Source organism: Pieris napi, chromosome 10, assembly GCF_905475465.1.
Source record: "Pieris napi chromosome 10, ilPieNapi1.2, whole genome shotgun sequence".
Lineage (NCBI taxonomy): Eukaryota > Metazoa > Arthropoda > Insecta > Lepidoptera > Pieridae > Pieris > Pieris napi.
The window spans coordinates 1376337-1393012 of NC_062243.1; the positions used below are offsets into that span (position 1 = coordinate 1376337).

The window sequence follows — 16676 nt, forward strand, 5'->3', positions numbered from 1 at the left end:
TTTTTTTTATTTTACCAGCATATTTGTATTGAAAAACTTATTTTCGACAGCTGATATCTACCTCTTTAACGAAAACCCAACCCAATGTATTTGATAATATATAGGTAACAAGAGTAATAAAGAACAATTCAATCTATTTATATTATCATTTTGGTCTTTTTTATTTACACAAACCTCCACTATTTTTTAAATAAAAGTATATTTTTTGCTGTATCTTTTTAGAATTATCTTCTGAGATAACATTATCCGAAAGAATTTCCTGAAAACACTTCTGAGATAAACATATACTGTAATATGTCTAAATTTGGTACCATTTAAAAAAAATATTTTACTTAGATTATTATCAACTAGCACCTTTATACCTTAACGTCAGCTTGAATATAATCTTACACTGTTTTAAATGTGTGGTTTACAGTTGTAGGTACACAAACTGTTTTACTATTTGAGTATAATTTTCAATATATTTCAATTGGAGCATAGGGTTTATTTTATTATTATTTATTACTTAAGATGTCATATGAAATAGGTGTAATGGTTGCAGCTCCTTACAAACGTTGTGTAAAACAAAAAACTTGGCGATTAAAAAGAGTGGCGGAGAGTATATTGCCAGTTCTTCTCTTCCGTTCTACGCCCTTGATTTGAACTTGACTTGATTTGATTAGAAGCATTTAATGTATATTTCTTTTTTGACGTTTATAAGTGTACAGAGTGTTACCTAAATGTATAAATGATTTATGACTCTTGGCTCTTGAATAATGTTAAAGATTGAGAGAAGAGCTCAACGCATTTCGTACAAAACCTATCTCATTAGTAACAATTTAAGATTATTTAGAGCTATGACAGAACCACTTGTCTTATTTTATCAATTGTCACACCACATGAGTGTGCGTGTCTTGCTTTTATCGCGTTTCCTTTTTAAGATATTGTCAGATAGATCTTTTAGTGTTTGGCATTCTCTAGATGAAGACCGGTGGTATGTTTTTCGCTGGAACTGAGTTGGATATTAATTATGGGTGTTTTTAAATTAGTAGTAGCGTTGTCTACTATTATAGCATCAATCTCAACACTACCTTTGAGAAGTCAGACATCACATGATTTAATTGAAGAAAATTTGAAAACGCAGGATGATTCATTTACCTTGGTAATACCCGAACAAACTAATATTATTTTAGAAGATGGAAATGAAAAGCTGATGACAAGAAAAGTTAGCTCAACAAAAGAAACAAAAGAAGTTGAAAATGGAATACAGCTGAGGAATATTGAATCCAGCTCTAGGAACAATCTAAGAGCTGGTATGACTGCAACAAGATATGAAATTAAACTAACACCTAATTTGGGTGCTGGAACTTTTGCTGGGGTTGCGAGGATTTCTGTGCAAGTTAGTGATGCCACGGTAGGAGATGCTGTAAAGTTTCACTTCGAAGACTTAACGGTATCATCTGTTAAAAGAATTTCTGGTGGTACATCTTCTGATGTCAGTAATGTTAACACTGACGACGGGATATTAGAAATTGATACTGGTATAGAATCGACGTTACACGATTTTGAAATACAATATACGGGATCGTTAGCGTCAGCTGGAATTGGATTCTATACAGGCACCTATAACGAAGAGTAAGTATTTTTTATATTTTAATAAAGTACATTATGAGAAACAATAATTGCTTTGTTGTGATATTTAAAAAAAATAAGATAATATTATTCTAGCCGTAGGCTACAACATATGGCGTGGTTTAAGAGCATTTATTAAAGAAAGCCTGCAAAGGATTCGCAGAAAATACGTAGCGAAGTTAAGTTAAGTTTGCACATTATGTCGCGAAAAAACTTTTATTTTATTTATTTATTTACAATTCGTTACATTACAATAGAAACATTTAAGGTAATTAAATGTAAAGGCCTTATCGATTTCGAGATATCTCTTCCAGGCAACCACTGTGAGAAAAGATTTTTTAAAATTAAATTAGATAAGGTAGCAAAAATACATATTAAATAAAAAAAACAAACTAAACAGGAACAAAAAACAAACTAAACTTATAAAGGATACACTTTTAGTTATTAATCTGTTTATAGTTAGCGAATTAATAATTGCATTACTTATGTTATATTACGGGCCTATTTAATATTCCAATCAATAATAAATTATCTAACATTAAAATGACCTAAACTGTTGTGACTGACACAATCTTCGTTTATCTAAAATCATCTGAAACATTTTGATATCGTATAGTTCTTGTCAAATACTGATGTTGCAATATTACAAATTTGCACTTGTTGAAAAAAGTTTTATTATATAGAACATTGGTACTAAGAGTCCCGATGCAAAATAGTGTGTTTTAAAATGTTATCTCAAATCTAATTCAAGAATAATTAAAGTAATTAATATTAATTTACAGTAAAACGGTTTAAATTGTTATTATAAGAACAGTTACAGAAAAACAGCTCATCACTGCTGTATTTTAAAATGAATATGTCAAATTTAAAAATTCAAACTTCATTAGGAAATGTATTTAATATCGACAGGAAGCAAATTTGAATTTCAACCTCATTTTATATAGATAAAAAACAATTATTGAAACTAGTTACTAATTTTAATTAAGATATAAGCGCAATAAATAGAGAAGAATTAACTCGAGATTTTGAGTATACACTGAGAGAGATTCCACTGTTAATAATGTAATTGTATTATTGCATATATTATTTTAACTACCGTCAACCTTACAATGATAAATAGTATAACTTAGTTATGGTTCTATAGAAATACCGTTTTTCGATAACCTTTATCTCGTCAAAGTAAAATGACACTATCAAAATTCAAGTGTCTGATTTATCAATATCGACCTATTTCTGTGTATTTTATTCAGTGTTCCGATTGAGAGCAAAGTGACAAAATGACACCGTTAAAATACAAATGGCCATTAGTAATATGCATTCTATGCTATGCCTATGTTTCGAGTTATCCGTTAGTAAAAAATAAAAACCAAAATTATTTGGAAAGTACCGATTCGGTTACGAATGTTAAATCTCTGAGACCGGGACAAAATGCCAGACGATATACAATCAAACTAACAGTAGAGGAATCAAGTTTTACCGGTCGAGCAGTAATAGAAGTTGTATTGACAGACGAAACTAGGAGTGACCCTATAGAATTTTATGTTGAAGATTTGACAGTAACAAGTGTTGTAGTGGGGAGTTTTTCTGTTGCTAATGAAATTGTATCAAGTTGGGAACTGCAAGATGGCCAACTGAAAATTACAACTGAAGAAACATCGTCTTTACTCATCGTTATTGTGGAATATACGGGAGAGTTGAAGAATGCTGGTATTGGTATCTATAAAGGACGCTTCGATGCAGAGTAATTATTTAAAAAAATATCGCATTTATGTAAAAAGGCTTTGTAATTAATTTAACATAAAAAGACCATTCATCGGTGTAAACAACCTGTAACTTGACCTATCAGAGGTTAATTAGTGGTATTATATATAATACTTTTTACCTTTTTAGCTCTAGGCCTTAGATTTATGTATCTGTTTCATGATCATTTGTCACTCTAATCGGCAAGTAGATAATCAGACACGTTGTCGACTTTTCGGGTCTAAGGCAAGCCGGTTTCCTCACGAAGAATTCCTTCACCGTTTGAGCGAATGTTAAATGCGCACATAGAAAGACACTCAATTGGTGCACAACCGGGGATCGAACCTGCGACCTCAGGGATGAGAGTCGCACGGTGAAGCTACTAAGTCAATACTGCTCACTCATATAGAATTATATGTCATAAAAACTCATTACAACAAGTTATTTGTTTTGTTAACGTGTAGTTAGAATTGTTTAACTTAACGATTAATTGCTTGTTTAATGTAATTAAGTAGGTCTTCCAGACCATGTGCTTCCAATGCGAGCATTACGTATACTATGTTATCTTGAATGAGTTTTCTATACACACGATTCCTTTTCTTAACATTAAACATTTGTTTCAGTTCCTATGTGGCTATGAATCTTCACCCAACAAATGCTAGACGTGTTTTCCCTTGTATTGATGAGCCTGATATTCAAACGACAATTTCGCTTACATTCGCTGGACTGAATTCATACAATCATGTTATCGCTAACTCCAAACAATTAGCAGATCAACCGAATGCAAACGAGTATGTATTTATTGCTTAGATTTATAGCTTCACTAGAAGCATGAAGACAATTCTTTGAAACACCAGAAATAATTGGTATCACCTTTGCAAACGTAATTTCGGCTATCATGATAACTGTAGTTGGGTTTCGTGTATTTAATGTTCAAATAACGGCATATTTTGTCAGATGATACAAAATTAAAGACATAAATCAGTGGTGCTACAATCTTTTTTGGTATGGGCGTCAGATTTCTGTATGTGTTTCATGATCATTTGTCAATCTAATAGGCAAGTAGGTGATCAGCCTTCTCTGCCTGACACACGTCGACTTTTTGGATTTATAGAATGCCGGTTTCCAACGATGTTTTCCTTCAGCGTTCGAGCGAATTTTAAATGCGCACATAGAAAGAAAGTCCATTGATGCACAGCCGGGAATCGAACCTACGATCTCAGGGATGAGAGTCGCACGCTGAAGCCACTAGGCCAACACTGCTCTAGTATACGTCAGACGATACAGTCCATTAATCAATTAAGAAGATAACTGTAATATATAATATATATAATATTATATATGCTACAAAAGAATCAAATATAGGAAATAATCAATGGAAGCCTGTCATAACGTGGCAGTCAACCGCGAATCGACTTTCTGATATTTTCTCTACAATTTTTCAATTAAATACAATAAAAATCACGATAATATATTTCACTAGCTGATACGTCGTTTTGCCCTGTATATTATTTCCAGAAAACATTTTTATAGTTCAATAAAAATAACTATCTAATATAATAAAAAAAGGGGTTGATTGTAGAGGCGTGAAAATTAAGGGTTATATTTTGTATCATAAAAATTAAAAATAAATTTTTTGGGTTGGACAACCCTTATCACTTAGGGGTATGAAAAATAGATAGTAGCCGATTCTCAGACCTACTGAATATGCATATAAAATTTGATAAAAATCGGTCAAGCCGTTTCGGAGGAGTATGGTAACTAACATTGTCACACGAGAACTTTATATATAAATTAACGTTATTGTTAATATTATCTAGAGATAATAATTAAATCTTTTTGATTTTAGACTCCAATTCGAGCCATTACCAGGAACCCCACATCTCTGGGGAATGGTAGCTCACAATCTGATTGCAGCCAACTTACCAACATCAAGAGTCATCGTTTATACGCGTTCTGGGCGAAATAGCGGAGACCAGCAGTCAAACGTAGCTATTAGTAGTTATTTTAACTTTTTCAATAATTTCACCGGGAAACCATACGAGAATATAATTGCCAATCAGCAAGGCGAATTGCATATAATGGCGTTACCGGATGTTGATCGGGATTGGTATGCGTTATCGACAATGGCGATCTGGTAAGTGTATTTGTAAACATTTCCAAAATAATGATTACAATCTATGTAATACTTATTTTTAAAATGACCTTTCTAACCGATGAGCTTAATGATTTCTTCTAGTGTTTGTATGCTTTTAAAAGGCCAGTATTCACTTTGATTAGTGCGAGTGCAAGTGATTAGTAATTGACATTGATTAGTGCAGGTGTGTAGTGCAAGTAGTGTGTATTGTTTAGTGGCTCGGTTAAGTAAATTCAGTTGTCATATAGTTTGGCAAGCACGCTGCGAGTGAGGGGGACGGGAGGACGCACGCGACGTCACTACTCGCAGTTCACTCGCAAAAAAATTTAACTCGCTTCTAATCACTTTACTACGCAGCCAACTAATCACCTGCACTACTCAGTCGCTGTCCACACTTGTTTTCTCCTAATCACTTGCACTAATCACTAATCAAAGTGAATACAGGCCTTTAGTCAACATTTTTAAAACACAATGTATTAGGGCTTAGTTCCAAAACCACCCACGGAGCGTTGCCAAAGCTTTCCATATGAAAATTACCTTCTTAGCTAACGATAAATTTCGCGTAGTTTTCGTGCTAATATAATTTATGTTTTTATTTTACATTTGGCTATTATATCAAATTGTATTAACGATGATAAACAGCTTACAAACTTGCACAAACGTTGATACGTTAGTCATCTAAAAAAACATACGATACGTCGCTTTATTTTGATAGGTTAAACTGTCTCTAGAGTCTTGAGCAATCAGAGTCAAGCGACAGGATACATTTTAATTAAAAAGTGTAATCTAGTGTTTTTAACATATAATGTGACGAAAATGTTGACAAAAAAATAAAAAAAATAGAACATAAACGAAACTAAGACAGATAAGAATGTGCCAATAAATATCTTAGACTCATATATTTTTAAAGTTTATAATTTTGTAACTTATAAAATTAATTACGCGGAGTATCAATACTTATTTTTCTTCAGGGAACCTTACATAGTTATAGAAGTATCGGCAGCCGCCAAACAGAAGCAAATTGGTTTTGTTGAAATCGCCCAAGCAATGGCAAGACAATGGTTTGGATATGTCTTGGCTCCCACGAACTGGAGACATGAATGGGTTATCACTGGCTTAGGTCGGTACACCGCATACGAGGCAGCTAGAGCGGTGAGTGTTCGTAGATATTCTAAGTACTTAAGGACCTATATGGTAACTCCAAAAAAGTACATTGCTTCTTTCCATTTTTTGTCGTCATTTCTTGAAGTATGGAAAAAATATATGGTGGAGGTGAGTAGTTTATGTATCCATTTTGAAAGATCGATACACGATTTAAATAACTTCGCTTGATAGAAAAAAAATCCAAATATAGCCAAATATAGATTTTTAACACTGAATTCATTTTATGACGAAAATTGAAATTTACACGATATATTTTATCGCAAGCCAAGTAATCCATTATTATTACGGGCCGGCGCGACTCATTACTCCAGCTCTCAACTGCGCCCCGCAGTCGAGACACTGACACAGCAATTCGTGCTGGGGGGCCTTAACAAGAAGATATTATCTGTGATAATTACTAAATTAACATACCAGAAGCACTAAATTAATTGTCTCTTTGACACAATTTAATGAAATTATACACACAATCTATTATATTATGTAGCTAATTACTATATTACACTATACGATATTCTCTTGAATTTTAATAATGATAAAAATAAAATTAACATATTTCAATTTTTTATCGTTTATAAATGCTTTTATACATATCTTAAACATAAATGAAAAGTTTTCAATGCAGACCCCTTAATTTTTTAATCAATTGAAATATAAAAAAAGTCTATGATAATTTTTAGTTGGAATCAAACCCTGAGGAAGTAGCACGAATAGATATGGACCATGTCTTTGTAAGCGACGTCATCCAAGAGAGTTTACTCTACGATTCATACACGAATGCCCTTCCCTTACAAATCAATGAAGATATTTATGATGAAGATGCTATAAGAAACCATATCAATGGCTTACTCAAAACAAAAGCTCCAGCCGTCATGAGAATGTTGAGCTTAGTTCTTTCTCAAAACCCTGAAGTTGATTACATCCGCAACGCGGCAGCCACACTGTTTAACACGGCGTAAGTTTTACTATAAATAAAAAACTATATGAACATGTCATTAAAATTTAGCACCTGCACCGCCTGTAGTCTCCATTAGGCGACATTTCACTTAATTGCGTCCATTCTTCTGTATGTACAGAAATGAATGTAACTAACAAGGGTGCTGGTACTGAAGTCATGTAATATCTTCGGTAGCTATTTAAGAAATCTTGAGATTGACAAATTAATCTTTCTTTTTAAAAATCTTGGACTTGAAATAATATGTTATAAATGTAATATATAAAATTCTGCTAAGTTATAAGGGGTGTCCACCCCCAAAAAAAATATTGTTTCTTTTTTAGACAAAATTTTTTGTTTTTATTTTTTTATAATACAGCATACAAAAATACATAAAACCCTTAATATTCATCTACCCTCTACGATTTGCCCCCATTGGTTATTTGTTAGTTATGAACTTATAACTTGAACTCTGAGTTTTATATAGAGAAAAACACAGAAAACCCTAAAAAAAATTAATTCCGGAAAACCGAACAGTCTCAGTGGTAGCAAAATGTTCCATGTTGGTATGTACGAAGTAGGTAGGCTAGCCATTAAAGAGAAACGAAGTTCGCGGGGGCAGCTAGTATTAATGTAATATTTACAAATTAAATTACACAGTATTTTTTGTTTTCTCATAAGTAGCAGAAAGAAGATGTAGAAGAAATGAAAACAAAAGACGTTTCATAGTGATTGGTACTACACAAATTTCTTGATCTGATGAGAAATGAACTGTGTCGTTTCGTCATTTATTGGTTATCCCAATGGCCAGGGTAGTTTTGTTTATATCTAATTTGAGTTATATTTTATAATAAATAATTTTCAGGTCTTTATCGAATGTCAACTCCCGAAACTTTTATGATACTCTGTCTACGGTTTGGGGCCAGGCTACACCTCTTATTAACGATGTCATCGACTTTATTGAACCGTGGATCTTGAACAATAATTACCCTGTCGTACGCATCGAACAGCGACAGGGTAGTGGTGTGATTGTGACTCAGGTATGTTGAGTTTGAGTTGTTCACAGCATGTTACCCTAAAAATTAATAAAATCTGCCTTTGAAGGGGGTCAATAAAAACAGATTTTAATAGCTAAAATAAACACATTATTATCGTGACACAGAGATTAAAGAAACTAAAAACGTAAACAACTAAACACATTAGACTCTATACTCAATTCTTTTCAATCCGAAAACCCCTTCTTATCTCAAATATCACTTCAAATTCTTAGGTCCTTCTAACTATATTTTACGCTCTTCTAATAGATGTTTATTGAAAATTCCATCTCACACTTCATCCTTCTTAGGCAATTCATTCACGATCTCCGCCATTAAGTTGTGGAATACGCTGCCCGACTCCGTACGATTGGCTCTACTACTCTTACTCCTCTGTATAATCATTTCTTAACCTTATCCTATCCTGATCAATCGTGACTTGTATAAATCTTATGTTTCCTTTTACATCACTATTTGCTGTCCATGTATTTGTAAGATTAGCTTTTAAGTTTTTAGTCTGTTGTTAATTTTTTTTTGTATTACTTTAGATTAAGGTACTATATATATATATATATATTTATATTACATTTGGTTCTGCACTTCTCGCACGCATGTTTCTTTTTTTTTAGTTTTTATCTTTAACTAGGGTTGCCTGGAAGAGATCGCTTATTAGCGATAAGGCCGCCCGTTGCATCCCTTATAATTTTTTTTTATTGTATTTTAATTCTTTGTTTTTTGCAACGAAGTGTAAATAAATAAATAAATAAAATAAAATAGACTCGTGCATGCGTATGCAGACTTTTTTTGTCCGAAAAATAGTCTCAACAGTGTTACTACACTCAAAACGGCTTGAGAGTTCTGTAATTGTAATTAAAAATACATTTCTATTAAATTTTATCCAGGAACGTTTTGGATTTGCATCGCGTCCCCAAATGAACTTCATGATACCATTGAGTTTTACAACTCGAGTTAACCCAGATTTTAACAACATTTATCCAACACATTTGCTGGAGGCTTCAACTACCATTTCTATGGATCTTGGAGACGAGGACTGGGTTATATTTAATGTTCAGGGACAAGGTAAGTTTATCAGGGCATGTCACCACTTTCAAGGCTCACAAGATCAGTGTCAACCTACCAGTCTAAAGAGCTTGTATTTTATGAACATCTAACTTGTAGATTACTTAAAATACTTTTTCGCCGCTGTAATAAATAATATTCCAGAGAAAAAAGCATTTCCTCATTTCAAAGAAATACATTAAATTATTATTTATCTATCTATCATATAATATATTAAAATATCTATGAATTTCTTATATTCCAAAGTAATGTTTTAGTATTCTGAAATATCTTCATACACTATTTCACTTTAAATATTTTTATTTGCTTTAGGTTATTATAGAGTCAATTATGATAACGAATTATGGGAGAGGATTATAGAGGCTTTGGAAGACGAAGAACAACGAAATATTATTCATCCCATCAACCGAGCTACCGTACGTATTATATAATATATTAGTGTATATGTCGCAGTAAAGTAGTTAAATCAGAGAGTTAATTGAATCTCTAGACATTTAATTTAAAATCGATATTCAATCAAGTCGCTAGCGTTTTGATTTAAATAAAGCAGCGTCGAACGTTTAACTATCTGTCTGACCGTAAGCCAGCGTGTTAATTAATAATATAAAACGGTAGCGGTCACAACAAGATGAACATTTGTGCAACAAACTGTTTCTGGTATCGCAAACAACTTTAGCCTTTGCCGTCGTAGTAACATAATATATATTATTTTAACGTAGCTGTTGAGAGATTGTTTATGATTAATTGATGAACTTTATTGTCTGCTTTGTTATTAGTATATGTTATTTTTATCATAGATACTTGATGACGCTTTAAATCTGGCAAGATCTGGAAGGGTAGACTACTCTATTGCGCTACGGATTGTTTTAACACTAAATCTGGAGACGGAGTATGTTGTATGGAAAGCATTTGATAGAAATATGCACATATTGAGAAATCATCTCGAGGCACTTGTTGATGATGACGAAGACTTGGATCAAGATATATATCAGGTACACGATAAATTCGATAACAATAAAACATTCTAGGCTTTGATTTTGCATTTTATTTCTTAATTAACTATTAATTACTTAAGAAGTCATGTGGAACATGGTATAATGGTTGCAGCTCCTTACATTGTGTAAAACAAAAAAATTGGCGATTAAAAAGAGTGGCGGATAGTTTATTGCCAGTTCTTCTCTTCCGTTCTACGCCCTTGATTTGAGAACTGGCAGTAAATGTAAAATTAGAAGCATTTAATATGTATTTATTTTTTGACGTTCATAAGTGTAATAATGAATAAACGATTTTGACTTTGACTTTGATGTGTGTGAGGTCGTGCACCTCCTTTGCCATCAAAAATTTATGACATAAAAATGTCCTGTCCCATGGCATACTGAGGATAGCTTTAATTTGAGAACGCTCCTCGGGCCGTCTTTACAGCCTAAGACACTCGTAGTTCGTGAGAGTGAAGTGTTATGACAATGTACTTGTCAAAACAAAAGAATATCAACATAATAACAATTGTGACAATATTTAATATTAATGCTCATTTGTTTTTTATACTATTTAAGAGAATTATACGGCGAATAATGATGACAGCAGAGTCCGATCTAACATTTACACCCGAGTTAAACGTGAATGAACGAGCTATGCGGTCCCTGTCTCGAGGTCTGATTATGGATATTTCTTGTCGTGGCGGATACGAGCCCTGTATTGCTGCAGCAGTTGACTGGTTTAGAAATCCCACAGACAATACGGTTGTGTAAGTATTATATTTTGAAATAAAACACAAATGCTATATTAATTTCAATGCAAATATATTTAGTGAGCATTGAAATAAAACCCTTGGTTGACATTTGTATATTTTTCTACGGCTTTTAAGGAAATTATAAAAAATATTAAAACAAGGGATTATAGAATAATATGTAGATATGCATATCTACTCATTGTAGATATGCTAATAATGATAAAACATATTTTACTATCAAGAATTGTATTGCTTATTGTTTGTACGCCAAAGCTTTTAAAGCTCTAGAGCTTTTCGTAAAAAAGTATACCTTAATTACATTAATATAAGACTATTGAGAACATATTTAGGACCAGTCTGTGACTTTGTGTCATGTGATATTTGTTCCGTATCGATTTTTATAACTAATTCCAGTTGATTGTTGTAATATTTCAAATCTTTTATTTAAACCATAACTAATAACTTAAATATTGTATTGTACAACTGTGTTAATCGTAAAAAAAATATGTTTTTAGGAATCCTAATATCCCTGCTGATCTACGCCCAGCGGTATTCTGTGCAAATGTGATGACTGGTGGAGAAGAAGAGAGGGAGCTACTCGAAGCTCATTTGAAAACTATAAACAACCAGTACGAGAGAGTCGTTGTACTCGAATCCTTGGCTTGTTCGCAGGATGGTGATTTTATACAATCGTAAGTATGTCCTAGAATAGGGATCATCAAAGATATCAAATGTAATCTTAATATATATAAATTACGTGTCACGTTGTTTGTCCGCTATGGACTCCTAAACTACCGATCCGATATCAATCAAATTTGCACACCGTGTGTAGGTCCAACTTAAAAGATAGCTTACATCTCAATTTATACCCGCAGTATTATTTTATTGCAAAATATTTGTTTATTATTTGATAGTCACAATTCTAACAGATGGCGCTGTGTTGAAAGTACCAACGTTTCACATAAGCTACAATTTAATGGCATTACCACCAAAAAAGCATGGTGGTCCCCATGACTGGTGTTCTACTACCGTTTCCCTTGAATACTACTACTATGTAATATAACAAAAACCTTAGCCACAGCAACGCTTGGCCGGTCTGCTAGTTGAATATAAATTACATATACAGCAATTAACATGAAGGAAGAAGTTGTAAGAAATAAGTTTAATTATGCGATAGGATTTAATACAACAATTATTTTATTTAATGACGATTATTCATAAGTACACGATACACAATTTTCTTGGAGTCCGCGAAAAGCAGTTTTAGCCCTTAGAAAGAATTATAACACAACGTGTTATCTTTGTAAAATAGCTATCGTTTATTGCTTATTAATCTAATTTAAATTCCTAGATAGGGGTCAGCATAGGCATGTTAAATTCCGTCTTTGTTTCCACCCCTTTGCCTTTGTGACCTGCATCGGCTGAATTAACACAAACTTGCAAAGCGCTATTAAGAAGTAAAATAGAACGCATTTTATTCTTTGAATTTTGAACAAAGGGATTTGAATTAAAATATTTATGCAACGAAAGTCGGATGAGGTTTTTAATTAATGAGCGTTATTCACGTGGTGCTTTAGTACTTTTTAAGTAAACTGTAGTTGTTATTATCTTTTTTTAATTTTCCATTGTTCTGGGAATATAATGTTTAAGATAATTTTGTGGGGGATTTTTAAGTCACAAAGTTTAATTTAGCACGGCTCACTGTTTATACTTATCCACTAATTAGAAGACACTTAATCGCCGTATTGTGATAGTATCGTACCGTAGTGGAGTAGCAGTAATACTTGCATCAATAAAACGATTGAATTTTCAAGCAAAAAATTTCAAGAAAAGGTTTGTTCGTAAAAATGGGTGATTTTTAAATCACTCTTTTTCCAAGCACAATCAGGAATTTTATATTTAAAACTAGGTGTAAGTTATTTTCCTTTAATAAAATCTAAAAATTATATTCGTGAATTGTACGAGTAAAGATTATTCTAAAGGCCAGCAACGCACTTGAGAGCCTTCTGGCAATGTGAGTGTCGTTGGGCGGCGGTATCACTGAACATCAGGTGAGCCTCCTGCCCGTTTGCCTCCTATTACATAAAAAATAAATATTAATCGTCACATTAATACGCCATTTATACGATTAATAAAATTATCGTTTTATTAATTTTATCATAATTAAAATAAATGATTATTTAATTAAAATAAATGGTCGATAATTAAATCCAACAAAAGAAGCTTTTGATATGAAAATACCTAATCATTCTAACTTTTACAGCTATCTAACTGAAGTTGCAGCAGATAACAGTCCATACAATAGTGAAGAGAAAACGCGAATTATTATTGCAATCATCAAATCCCGCTTCCAGAATGCAAAACGAGCATTAGATTTTATATCAAGGAACACGGCACAGATAAGGAATGCGTAAGTAGTTTTGTCTTGTTAAAATATGCGTTTCCCATATCAGTATTGATCATGGCGCAGTTTAGAAGATAACGCACAAGTAAGATGCAAGAAAACGCTCATATATGGACATAACATTATATGGACTGTATTTCGTAAGATAAATGTCTTAATATTTTTGAAGTGAAACTTCTTTATCGGGGTTGGAAAAAAATGTAGTGTAACATTTTTCGGTTACGCGTCACATGTTTCGGTTACGCGTCACATTTGACCGTTACGCGCGTCTTTTTCTCGTCCCTACCACGGTTGATTCGAAGAGATTCTAAACCATTAATAACAAAAATTTATAATAACTATAACAATGATACTAAAAATTATATTACAATTTATGAAATTCTGTAATAATCTTAGTGGTAATAAGGTAAAATGAAATAATTGTATTATTAAATAATACAATTATTTCATTTTACCTTTACATTTTTATATTTTGTATTCAAGTCTGTGATATTAAAAGCCTTTTGTTAAACTTTATCTAATTTAACTTTATTTAACCAATTTCTGTAAAGTTAGTTGCATATAGATAATTTTTCGAAAAATAAGGTCATAAAGAAGTTTCACTTCTAACGTGTGTACACTAGTACACGCACTTTTTTTTTTACAATTCACACCAATTGACCTAGTCCCATGCTAAGCTGGTGAAGCTTGTGTTATGGGTACTAGGCAACGGATATACATACATATTATAGATAGATATATATATAAATACATATTTAAACACCCAAGACCTAAGCACAACACCAAATGCTCATCACATCGATGTTCGTCTCAGCCGGGATCGAACCCGGGACTCATGGATTCGCAGTCAGGGGTACTAACCACTAGAACAATGAGTCGTTAATGTCTTAAATAAAAAGAAAATAGATAATTCACAACACGACATATATTAACTAGATTACAGAACGAACGTATCTTAATTATAGTATACTGAGTAATTAAATACATTTTTACTGTTTGTTGACTTTTATACGCTTAGCTTGATTATAGGTTATTTTCGCATATTAATTTTAAAACTGAATCTCAATTTTATAATATTATTCTATGTGTTTCGATTTCTCTTGAATTTATTAAATGTTTCTAGACTGGGAGGATCCGAGAAATTGGAAGAAGTTTTATGCGCCCTGTCAAGAAATATTGCTAATGGTGACATGACATCTGATGTAAGTAAAATGAAAGAATGATAGAAACAAAATGAAAAACGGGTGAACCATTTTCATACTGAAATGTATATTATCAAGTATATTTTTTCAAGAATTTCTATTGTCCTGTGGTATTGATTTAAGTTTGCTATAAAAGCCATAGTGGGTTTTATCACATTTCTCCCTATTGATTTGCGATATAATAACATGACTTAATTAAATTCAATACAGTCGCGCTTTCTGTACATTTAATATCATTACAAGTATTGGCCCAATAGTTGGCTGATATTTGCACTCGACGTTCCCACGATGTATGTATAAACAGTCAACTCTCGATAATTTGAAACTCAATGGACCAGAGATAAATTTCAAAATGAGTCAATTAAAAAAGAGTTTGATCAAAGTTCGTGATTTATTGTTTCTATATAATTATTATAATCAACGACCAATCCCTCTCCGAGCGGCTTGATCCATTGGCGTTGCGTAGAGATGGGGGGGGTCACTCTGCATCTTCTACCGCATTTACCATGAAGAGTGTTCAGAGGAGTTGTTCGGATTAATACCCGCAGCTGAGTTTCATCGTCGGGCGTCGAGGCATAATACGAAATTACACCCGTATCACCTCGACGTCCGCCGTTCCACAACTCAGCGTTTTTCAAGGCAGTTTTTGCCGCGCACTACCACTATGTGGAACCAGACAACAAACGAAAGGTCTGTGCAAGATAAACGCTTTAAATTATCAAATGTTGGTGAGCAAGATACTATTCCTTCAACTTCAAATCACCGAGGGGACAAATTAACATTGATTTTATTCAATTTATCGAGTATTTTTTAAGGGACCGTAAAAAAATTCAAATTAACGAGTGCAAATTATTGAGAGTCGACTGTACGTACAAACATTATAACTCGTGTATGTTAACTGTAAGTCTTCTAAATGTTAATATTTAATTACAGTTCACAATTTGGGTCAACTCCCTCCATAGCAACCTGGATACATCCTTAATTATTGCAGAAAGACTTAGGGATCAGATTCAACAGGATATGGATTGGAATAGAGTATATTTGAACACAGTTTACGAATGGCTAGACGAAAATGATGCGCCTACTTTAGTAGGCTCTATAGTTTTATTGAGTGTATCAGTTTTAATGGCTTTATTTAATTAACCAATATTACTTAATCGTAGAATATTTTTCTTATTTTAGATTTAGTTTAAAAGTTTATTGGGGTGAAAATTATTTTTAAATTTTAGTTAAGTTAAAGAAAACACTAAACTATTAAAACGATAGTTTAATAGTTTTCCAATTAAAATAAGGCAGATATTTGCCAAATATCGCATCTTAGTTATATCTGTAACTAGATTGTTTGATTGAATAAAATATTTTTAATTTATTATTTTTGTACACGTCATTATTGCACAAAGTGAATTAGAGTAAGTTTGAATAATTTTAATAGTACTTAAGAAATATATTGTTGGGTAGTTATAAGTTTGGTGTATGGGTACATATCTAAAGTTATTTACTGCATTTTTACTCTCGAGTACTGTTAGCAAATAAAACATAAGTTATTTCAATAATTTATTTTAAATAATGAATAAGTATAAATCAAACGCGTCCTCTTGATTTGTACTTATTTAAATAACAATTACTCGTAAGTTAAGTTAGTTA

The 16676-nt window shown here is 32.5% G+C and overlaps 1 protein-coding gene across 1 annotated transcript; it reads left to right on the forward strand.

The window, feature by feature from the left end:
• The first annotated feature begins 920 nt into the window (after positions 1 to 920).
• Positions 921 to 16646, forward strand: LOC125053212 (aminopeptidase N-like). The gene is made up of 14 exons (XM_047654459.1): positions 921 to 1614; positions 3975 to 4142; positions 5201 to 5488; positions 6460 to 6640; positions 7330 to 7604; positions 8449 to 8623; positions 9520 to 9697; positions 10010 to 10113; positions 10495 to 10689; positions 11251 to 11441; positions 11942 to 12118; positions 13690 to 13836; positions 14954 to 15032; positions 15966 to 16646. Exons 1-14 carry the CDS (start codon positions 1010 to 1012, stop codon positions 16173 to 16175), a joined length of 2973 nt encoding a protein of 990 aa, XP_047510415.1. The 5' UTR covers positions 921 to 1009; the 3' UTR covers positions 16176 to 16646.
• The last annotated feature ends 30 nt before the right edge of the window (positions 16647 to 16676 follow it).